At 41.9% G+C, this 10,383-nt stretch overlaps 2 protein-coding genes and 3 non-coding genes across 5 annotated transcripts; 4 read left to right on the forward strand and 1 right to left on the reverse strand.

Moving 5' to 3' along the window:
• Nucleotides 1-2,015: 2,015 nt before the first annotated feature.
• LOC135638262 (mitochondrial carnitine/acylcarnitine carrier-like protein) lies at nucleotides 2,016-5,702 on the forward strand. The gene is made up of 3 exons (XM_065151309.1): nucleotides 2,016-2,204; nucleotides 3,598-3,989; nucleotides 4,986-5,702. Exons 2-3 carry the CDS (start codon nucleotides 3,598-3,600, stop codon nucleotides 5,482-5,484), a joined length of 891 nt encoding a protein of 296 aa, XP_065007381.1. The 5' UTR covers nucleotides 2,016-2,204; the 3' UTR covers nucleotides 5,485-5,702.
• Nucleotides 5,703-5,852: 150 nt separating this feature from the next.
• On the forward strand, nucleotides 5,853-5,937 carry TRNAM-CAU (transfer RNA methionine (anticodon CAU)). The gene is given in 2 exon segments: nucleotides 5,853-5,890; nucleotides 5,902-5,937. It is a non-coding gene; the product is annotated as a tRNA-Met (tRNA).
• Nucleotides 5,938-6,023: 86 nt separating this feature from the next.
• TRNAM-CAU (transfer RNA methionine (anticodon CAU)) lies at nucleotides 6,024-6,108 on the forward strand. Its single transcript is given in 2 exon segments — nucleotides 6,024-6,061; nucleotides 6,073-6,108. It is a non-coding gene; the product is annotated as a tRNA-Met (tRNA).
• A 104-nt stretch (nucleotides 6,109-6,212) lies between these two features.
• On the forward strand, nucleotides 6,213-6,297 carry TRNAM-CAU (transfer RNA methionine (anticodon CAU)). Its single transcript is given in 2 exon segments — nucleotides 6,213-6,250; nucleotides 6,262-6,297. It is a non-coding gene; the product is annotated as a tRNA-Met (tRNA).
• A 2,611-nt stretch (nucleotides 6,298-8,908) lies between these two features.
• LOC135639038 (abscisic acid receptor PYR1-like) lies at nucleotides 8,909-9,805 on the reverse strand. Its single transcript, XM_065152756.1, has one exon. The coding sequence runs from the start codon at nucleotides 9,766-9,768 to the stop codon at nucleotides 9,124-9,126; it is 645 nt and encodes a 214-aa protein (XP_065008828.1). The 5' UTR covers nucleotides 9,769-9,805; the 3' UTR covers nucleotides 8,909-9,123.
• Between the last annotated feature and the right edge of the window lie 578 nt (nucleotides 9,806-10,383).

A 10,383-nucleotide genomic window follows, 5' to 3' on the forward strand; every position in this document is an offset into this window, starting at 1 on the left:
TAGCTAAAGTGGCTTGACCTTTAAATAAAAATAAATATTGATATCCTTCTCGAGCAATAAATACTTAGATCCAACATCTGACAATGCCAAAATTTGATTTATAATCAATGATGTGGTAGACTTTATTCTACTCCTACGCTGTATTATTCTACTAAACATCAATGCTAAAGGCAAGTAATGGCTTCCATCTTCCTCGAGCATTTCATCAAATGGCATTGACCTTGTGTCGACTCAGTTCTCATGGCCTCAAAACTTCACAATGTTCAGACTTCCCACTGCTTGGAAGCCTCATTCTAGTGCAGTTAATACACTATTAAGAGCTTGGAAATTCCAGAGATTAAACATGTTTTCTTCCAAAAACTTGAATGATTGTAATAGTCACTGAAATCCTGATGAAGCATTGAAATCGAAGCTGAGAATATGTGTGTGTGTGTGTGTGTGTTCTCGAGCGGCTACAGATATGTTCTTCCCACTGCTGTCCATTAAAAGCAACCTTTCACTCTATCATGGGGCAACTTCACCTTATCATCCTGCCACTTCCGACAATATCATATTATGTTAATCGACAAAGATAAAGTTAATCATGTGTTATCGATCCAGTTTGTGTCAGCCAGCACGGATTCTACATTAAATATTTGTGCTGAAAGATAAGCCTGGAATTTGTCATTCGCTGATTGCTAATGACTAGCATGAATTCCTCACAAAGAAAGGCGTGTGTGTGTGAGAGCGAGAGAGAGAGAGAGAGAGAGAGGGGGACAGAGAGGAATAATCTTTTCATGGCGCTGACGTTCGCTCTCTATAACACGTGAAGGATAGATCGCTGGACAAGGTGAATGTCGTCACTCGGTAAGCTCAAAGAGAGTGAGGCTGATGGACGGCTGTGACGGAAGGAAGATCCGGGATCGGAAGTCCACGTGATGATGATGTTTGCATGGCTTCACGTGCCGCCCGGGGATCGAGATATTCCCGCTGCCGGCGCACGTGCAGCACGCATCAAGAAGCGCACGAACTTCCACGCGGGAAGGCGGTATGTGCGCTTTCCGGGCTCCATCAATTTCACCCACGCTCCCCACGTGGCCGGGTAATATTTGGAGCCCACTTGGTACGGGAATTGTGCGATTGGGCCGACACAACGGGTCGGATTATGTCGGTGAGCTTCCTGCCACGGTAACGGAACAAAATCGAAAACGGGCCTAATTGGTTTCAGAGCCTCAATGGGCCTTCTCAACCATATGGGTTCAACATGAAGCCCTTAATCGCCATCACGATATATATATATATATATATATATATATATATATATATATAGGTAACATCAAATTAGATTAAAGCGTAGTTCGAAATAGTACTAATACTAATTTATTTTATACCCTGCAGCAGTACGCATATTTTGATTGGGAGGCCCATCATGCCAGAAAATAAAGACGCTCCACCACGAGTGTACGGCCAGGATCTGCCGACAGCACGGATCTCGGAGCCGTGGCATGACTTTGGGTCAAAATTCAAATAATGGGAAATAATTTGGTAAAATTTTGGTGAAAAGAGCATCGAATATTAAGTTCCTTGAAGAAAGATTTACTGAATTTCTATAAAATTAATATCTGGTGCATATCTACCTGAAGAGATTTGCTATTATACTACTGCGGTTCTAATGCTTAGGAAAGATGCATCGATTTTAGATAGACATTATAAATGATATTAATATATATAATATATTATTTTTTTGAAAAAAACTTTAAATTTGAAAATTTTTCAATAATATCTAATTTTTTTAAAAAAATGATCATTCTATCATCATCGATCATCACCTTTTTATCGTTTGTTTAGTTTTTAATCATGCCTTCGTCTTATTGGACTCACTCAACAATAAAAATATTAATTATTTTTTATATTTAGTGACAAAATTTATTTTTTATATTTAGCGACGTTTTGTGAAAATTCATCCAAATAAGATTATATAATTAAACTCGATAGTTGGAGTAAAATGTTCAACGTATAAATTCCGACTCGGCGGGCGTTCCCAGTCATCCGCCGCCAGCTTTTGTCTGCTTTCTCGCCTTCGGTCAAAGGCGTCCCGCCTCTCTCTCTCTCTCTCTCGTTCGTTCTTCTTCGGTGAGTGGCGAGCGTGCCAGGCGGCCGCCTCGCCTCCTCCTCTGGTCCCGCTTGGGAGGAGGAGAAGCCGGTTGAAAGGGCGTTCTTTCGAGGTAAATATCTCTCCTTTCGCCCTCCATTCCGTGGAGACTATCAGCGGGTGCTTATCGGCCGTGTTTGTCTGATTGATTCCTGGATTCGTGACCGCTTTTTGTTCGATCGTCGAACAAGCTGCCCCTTTGTTCCTGCCGGCTCGGGATCTGTGGACCTGTCAATCTGGAAGAATATATCGGTGTTGGGGCGTCGTGTAATATTGTTCAGTAGATCGATCGAGTAAAGGGTTTCTTTTGCTTGCCTATATATTTTCTAGTTGGGGCAGTATTCGAGAACGCTTCTCGTGTTCTACTGGGATAATGACCTGTCGATGATTTAAATTAGAAACTTTTTGCGCTTGAGGCGGGATGACACAAGAATGGGGATCTAAGATCTTGGAATTGACTAACAACTAGATATTTGTTGTATGGCCACCAAGACACATTTCGAGATTGTGGCTGTCTTTTAACTTCTGGGTCCATTTCCTTGTGTGGGTCGATGAGTATCGAGTGCGATGTAAGGGAATGCGAGTATCTCTGAGAACAAGATTCTGAGAGTAAGACCAAGAACTTTAGGGAAAAGCAGAAGAGGATAGGATTCACTGTCAACGTCAAGAAATTGTCCATCTAAGGTGTTTGTTGTATTGCTTCAATCTGGTCTGGATTGGAAAATTTTGTTGCAATGAGTTTGGTTCTTACTTCAGTGCTTCATTGCCTATTTGAACAAGGTAATGGGACTTTTTGGTTTTCTAGATCTTAGCAGCTTTTCAGAAATTTAATCCATCTTTGATGTAGCCATTTATATTCAAGTGTCCTTTTTCTCTTTCTTATTATTCTATTAATTGATTGGTTGTTTCTCAATTGCATGAATTTGTATCTTGAAGATACATCATTGGACAGCAAGGTGGAGCTACATAAATTTTCATGTTTTCATTATATTTTGCAGCGTGTTATTTTATATTGATGCATGATTTTTGGTTGATACAGCATCATTGTCATGATCCGCTGTTGTTAATATAGAAAATTTCCTGATGTCAATGATATTGAAAAAGGGGTGGTTGTTGATTCTTTTAGTGTCTTTATCCTGCACAATGCAATCGCTCATTGATAATAAATGAGAACAGAAGTTGTTCTCCTTTTCAATTGCTATAATATTTACACATAGGCCAGTCTGTCAAAATAAATTTCAATAGCATCTAATGGCTTCGGGCAACTGAAAGTCCATTGAAAGTTCAATTTTTTGGTCTTAGTCAGTGATGCTAATCATGTGTTTGATAGGTGTTGTTTTCTTAACCTGAGTAGCATATGTTGTGATCGGAATTTGACAGTTAATTTGAAAGAGCTGGGCCAGAAGAAGAACCCAAACCAACCAATACAGTTGCTAAGCCTTGTTCTGTTTTTCTGTATCTAACAGATGGCAGATGTCGCCAAGGACCTGGCGGCCGGAACTGTTGGTGGGGCTGCGCAGCTGATTGTGGGCCACCCATTTGACACCATTAAGGTCAAGCTTCAAAGCCAACCAGCACCACTACCTGGCCAACCCCCCAAATATTCTGGCGCTATGGATGCAGTGAGGCAAACAATGGCCGCTGAAGGCCCAAGGGGCTTGTATAAAGGGATGGGTGCTCCACTGGCAACTGTTGCAGCATTGAATGCTGTTCTGTTTACTGTGAGGGGACAAATGGAGGCATTATTGAGGTCAGAACCTGGCGCTCCACTTACGGTGAATCAGCAAGTTGTATGTGGTGCTGGTGCTGGTGTTGCAGTTTCCTTCCTAGCATCTCCAACAGAATTGATCAAGTGCAGGTCAGTCGTCATTGCTCTTTTATCTTCTGCAAGAAGTCATTTTTCGCTGGAAGGACTATACCGTAGGATGAGTTCACATTAAAACACAATTTGTCGGGGAAGTCCAGTTGTTGTGATTTAGTTCAGCAATGGATCAATAATGTTGTGAACATCAGAAATTGTTTGTTCAGCACCATTGTGCTTCTTTGCTTTCCATTTCTTTTCTGCTTTTTGTCATTGGCCACATAAACATGCCAAATTACTTGAATAAGCAAGTCAAACTATTTAAGACAGTTATCCTGATGCGTAAGATACATAACAAATATCAAACTAAAGTGGTCCTAGCATCAACTCCCTTTTAGAAAGATAAATCTAGAAGAGTAGAACTGATGTGTTTTAATGATCAACCAAGATCCCATTAGCTTTTTCTTATTTATTCGTCTTATAACCTCTATTTCTCTGTGGCTTTAGCATTTTACGGGAATAACCTAACTACTAGACTCATTTATATGGTCTCTAGCAAGAAATTTGAGCTGTTTCTACTATTCACCCGCCGCATGTGGCATGCACATTCATACCCATCTTGTGTTGAGTTCGACATGTGCTTTATTTCTATTTTTGTATGCCATATTGATTGGACATAAATATCACATCAGTACCATGAAGGTGTTTCTCTACAGAAGTTTTACATAAATCAAGTCTTACAAAGTGAACCATGAGTAAATAAGTGAGGCTTTAACATTTATAACATTTTCTTAATTTTTTGTTTTCTCTATGAACCTTGCAAAATAACATTTATCATGTATAACATTTCCCATAATCTCTCAAGGCATCTGTAATAGAAGGAAGATTGATTGATTCGCAAAATTCTTTGATCTAAATGACTCAGTTGTTGGGGAGATGTACATGGTATCAGTAAAACCCAAAAAAGGAAATTCAAGTTTCTAGCAGAGTTAGGTTTGGTATATGTTGATTTAAAACATTGTCGTTTTTGCTTTTGATGACACTGCAAATCAGGCTGCAAGCTCAGAGCGCCCTAGCAGACTCAGCTGCTTCATCTGCTGCAGCGAAGTATGGAGGACCTATCGATGTGGCAAAGCATGTTGTTCGAGAAGCTGGTTTTAGAGGCCTATACAAAGGCTTGGTTCCAACCCTGGCACGTGAAGCTCCTGGTAATGCTGCCATGTTTGGTGTATATGAAGCCCTCAAGCAGTATTTTGCCGGGGGTCAAGACACTTCAGGGCTGGGAAGGGGGCCATTGATCGTAGCTGGAGGCCTGGCCGGAGCATCTTTCTGGCTATTTGTCTACCCAACCGACGTCGTGAAGAGCGTGATTCAGGTTGATGGCTTCAAGAACCCAAAGTACTCTGGTTCCCTCGATGCCTTCAGGAGAATACTGGCTGCAGAGGGAATGAAGGGCCTGTACAGAGGTTTCGGACCAGCCATGGCACGCAGTGTCCCAGCTAATGCAGCTTGTTTCTTGGCATATGAAGTGACCAGATCAAGACTTAGCTGACATTGTCGAGTGCCTCCTCGGATTCTTCATCTGATACTCTTGATTAAAGGATAGATTCGATCAAATAAATCAGTTCTCTCGCCATTGAGTAGAACCCCTGTCCATGCTCTGAAACATTGCTTGGTTTTTGACAATTCTTTTATCAATCCTCTTCTTGTACTCTCTGTCACAGCAGAATTCTTTTCAGAAATTTAATACTTGTCAGCTATATCTTCAAATCATCTATACTTCAAATGGTGTTGTGCCTGAATTGTGATGTAGAACTTTCGATTGTTGCACTTTCAGGACTTGCAAGTGCATTCAAAATGTATATCAATGGAACCCAAAATTTATATATTAATAAATAAAGTGATTAAAATACCAAAAAAGGGGTGGTGGCGCAGTTGGCTAGCGCGTAGGTCTCATAGCTGCTGAGTTATCCTGAGGTCGAGAGTTCGAGCCTCTCTCACCCCATATTAGCTTTTACGAAGCTGGGGAAAACGTTTCTTCTTCCTTTGATATATTAATTCATTAAAACAATATATCAACGATTAGATATCGGGGTGGTGGCGCAGTTGGCTAGCGCGTAGGTCTCATAGCTTCCGAGTTATCCTGAGGTCGAGAGTTCGAGCCTCTCTCACCCCATGCTTCATTTTTTATCTAGCTTTTATAAAGCTAAGAAAATTGTTTCTTATCCATCTAAAGATACTCGCTCATTAATAAAATCTATCAACGATCCATAGCAAAATGGGGTGGTGGCGCAGTTGGCTAGCGCGTAGGTCTCATAGCTTCCGAGTCATCCTGAGGTCGAGAGTTCGAGCCTCTCTCACCCCATGCTTCATTTTTTATATAGCTTTTATAAAGCTAAGAAAATTATTTCTTACCTATTTGAAGTCACTGACCCATTGACAAAGTGGGGTGGTGGCGCAGTTGGCTAGCGCGTAGGTCTCATAGCTTCCTAGTTATCCTGAGTTCGAGCCTCTCTCACCCCATGCTTCAATTTTTATTTAGCTTTTATGAAGCTAAGAGAAATGTTTCTCTTCTTCTTCAACCATTCCTCTGAAGCAGTACTACTGAGTCATCAACCTAATTCAGCAACTATCCAAGTGCAAATAGCAGATGTCGACAACAATGGAAGTCGCAGTGCCAACCCAAACCCCTCATCTCATTCCAAGCGTGCAATAATTCTACTCCAGTAATGAATCGTTCGAGCATCAACCCAAATCCCTTCTTCTGGTTTCTATTAGCATCACTCTCTTTTGGGTTTTAGGCTATTATTGCAGTAGTAGAAAGAAGTCTTCCACTTGGATAATCACTTATATATGAAGCACTTAAGGTGAGTGCTACTGTTCTATACATGGAATTCCTTCTGTTCTCACCATTGTCTTTTGCCCAAGTTGCCAACTTGATGCAAGTCCTTCTCACATCACAATGACATCTATGAACGCAGCTCGTTCAGTTCCTCAACATCTAGCTTTATTTACTTGAGCATCGTTGATTTTACCAATAGAAGCATAAAAATGATGGACAAAAAAATAATTTTAACGTTCTAGTTACGTTTTTTTGTAATGACGACCAATGACATCGTTGAGGGTCATGGGTAGTTATTATGGGTAAGAATGAAAAGCAACAATGAAAGGTGAGATGATGATATAGATGTCGACGCTCTGCATCTGCATCGGCACTGACACAACTGTCAAGCGGTGAAGGGCCTCTTGATATCTGCATCGACGTTAATGTAAATGTATATGTAGAGCGATAATGTTTTGCATATGTATCGACGCCGATGTAGATGTCGAGCGATCCTTTCGTGCACTCAATAATTGCGTCAGCGTTGACTCAAATACAGATGCAAATACTACGAGACCCTTTCGTCGATCTATATTTATGTCGGTGTCGATGTAGTTATCGAGCGACGCCAATTCAAATGCAAAGCATCGACATCTGTATTGTCATCTTACCTCTCGTTGTCATTCTCCTTCCTCATCCATAACAATGACCAACTATTCCCAGTGACGTCATCGTTCGTCACCATCGAAAACATAACTTATCATTGAAATTATCTTTTTGCCTATCATTTTCGTACTTTCGTTAATAAAACCTACAACACTAGAGTAAATATAAAATTTTTAAGTTTAAAGATCGAAATATTAAAAATATTTAATTGATATATCCACCTCGGAGGGATAACACGTTCAATTGGGAATAATTCTGTCTCTGAAAACTTCAGTCAGATGCTTATTATTCTATCAAATCATTACCTTCTGCTGAAACATTCCACTGCTGCTGTTTTTGCTCTAGAGATGGTCTTCATCAGTCTGCTGCAAGCCAGTCACCTTAAAGTTAAGGTAACAGTCATATGGATCATTATAGAATGGAGGATACATTAGTCTGGTGCAAGCCACTCACCTTAAAGTTAAGGCAAAAGTCATATGGATCATTATAGAATGGAAGATATGCATGTCTAATGATTGCCAGCTCCACACTTGCTGCACTTTAATTCATGCCATCCGATAGGCTCTCTGGTGGTCTTGGTTGAGATAAGAGCCGTACATGATTGGTTGGAGCATCTCTTCTTTTTCTTTCTGATTGGATTGGTGTTTCTTGGCCTTCAGAATCCTTTTCATGACACTGCAATGTGACGTAGGAAGTCTTCTTCCTGTATATATCTTATTTATTGCATGTCTCAGTCCTTTTCTTTCTCTTTCTTTTTTTTTATTCGAAGATGAAGAAGAATGACAGCAACGTTGACATTAAATTAAAGCACACTTCAATATATCAATATATATATATATATATATTTATATATATATAGAGAGAGAGAGAGAGAGGGAAATAAAGAAAAGGATATGAGGTTATGGAGATTTAGCATCAGCATGGAACCGACTGAAGAGGCAGTGAGATCCTTAGAAGCATCACAGCCACAATACAGAAAAGACTTGAATGATTTCCATGTATCAAACAGCAATGAGATCTTATGGTTTTTAGTGTGGCTTTGCAAGAAACCATTGAGGACTTTTCATCTTTCAAATGTTCTTTCCTTCTTCCAAAGAAAAACCATGTGGTTTCTCGGAGGAACAACTACTGCTGCACTGTTTTCTCTTTCCGCTGACGGTGGTACAAGACATGTTGAGACACCGCCACCGCCACCGCTTCGCGGGGCTACAAATCTTTAGCAGGCAATCTTGGGTGTGCAAGATCGAACTTGGTCACGAGCCACTAGCAAAGCAATGCACCACCTTCAACAGCCCCAAAAATATAATAATAACAATAATACTATGATGATGACGACAGCAGAGAAATGGGATGGTGCATCTGCATATCTGCTTGCGTACCACATAGTTTCTCTGACGCACGCATCTTTAGTTGTTTATTTTGGAGCATTAAATGCCTTTTTCCCACAGACCCGATTCCACCACAAAACAAGTCAAAGGGGAAGAAGAAGAAGAAGAAGAAGAAGAAGTTGTTGTTGAAATTACCGTGACACCCCTGCTTCGGCAAGAGATTGGCAACCGAGACACACCGCCCGGGGCTCCTGTGATATTACTGAAGTAGAAGGATTTTTATGTAAATTTACACGGTCAAGACTACCTCGTTATTGCGTCACGTCGCCGACATCTCTCGTCGAGTCGTCGGCCGTGAGTGCGGGGGTTGGTCCTCTTAGTTCCCCTTCTCCGCGGGCGGCTGCGACGGCGACGGCTCGGCCGCTGCCATTGCCTCCGCCACGGTCGCGAGCTTCTGGAGGTTGAGGCGGACGACGGTGTCGGCGAAGAACCTGGTGTCGTCCTCCGTGTTGCCATCCGGCACGTCCACCGCGTACGACTCCAGCACCACCGCCCAGATCTCTTCGCCGCAACCTCGGAGATCGTCGACGGTCGTGACGGAACGGTAGTTACGGAGCCGGTGCTCGCCGCCGACGATGGAGAACCCGGTCACCCGCAGGTCCTCGTCGAGGAGGTCCAGCCGCTCGGTGCTGGTGCTCGCCGGGAGGCCGGAGACGACGCATAAGTCGCGGAGACACCCAGGCCGGATCTCGCCACCGCCCTTGACGACGCAGCTCCGGATGAAGTGCTTGTACGCCTGCGGCTGGTCGAACCGCCGGATCACCGACCACACGGTGGCGGCGGGTGCCCGGACCCGCTGGGCGAGGAGGGAGGAGCACTGCCCCTGCCCGACGCGGTACCTGTGGTGGGACTCGATCCTTGGCCGGATTTCCGCGTACTCCTCCGCCGTAAGACCCGCCGGAACCTCCTCCTCCATCGCTGCGGCAGGAGATCGGACTGGCTTGTCTTCGCCGCCCTCCATGGGTTTCTTGAGCCTGGCTTCTTTCAGTTAAGTGGATATATATATATATATATATATATATATATATATATATATACATATATAATATACTGTATTCCACTTAATCTTCATCAATAAAGTGATAATTTTATGTTTATTCCTTTAAGAAGTGAAATTATTGTATAGGAGAGGTCATGGAGTGGGCATGGACAATGTGTCAAACCCGAACCCGATTTCAAGTACGGGATTAACCGCATACCAAACACGATAACTTAATGGACTCGATATCATTCCTGATCTCTACAAGAATTGTTTTCATCCCTTTTTACTTTTTGTTTCTCCTTCTATCGTTCTCTTTCTTTCTTTCTTTTCTTCTTCTTTCCTTTTTTTTCCCTCATTGTTTGACTTGAAACATTGATTGCAATAAAATTACTGAATGTCCTTTTTGTATGTTGAGACCCATCCATACTCTTTTATTGTTGAAAAGATATTATTTACTTCATATTAAGTCGAACTTTACGTGTATATATTTAGATCAAAAACTGCTGTAGAGTGGTGGAGGATCCAAAATATGAGGATTTAACCCCACTAAATCATGTGACATGGTTTGCCATGATTTGGTCGAACACGACGACG

Source organism: Musa acuminata, chromosome BXJ3-5 (assembly GCF_036884655.1).
Source record: "Musa acuminata AAA Group cultivar baxijiao chromosome BXJ3-5, Cavendish_Baxijiao_AAA, whole genome shotgun sequence".
Taxonomy (NCBI): Eukaryota; Viridiplantae; Streptophyta; class Magnoliopsida; order Zingiberales; family Musaceae; genus Musa; species Musa acuminata.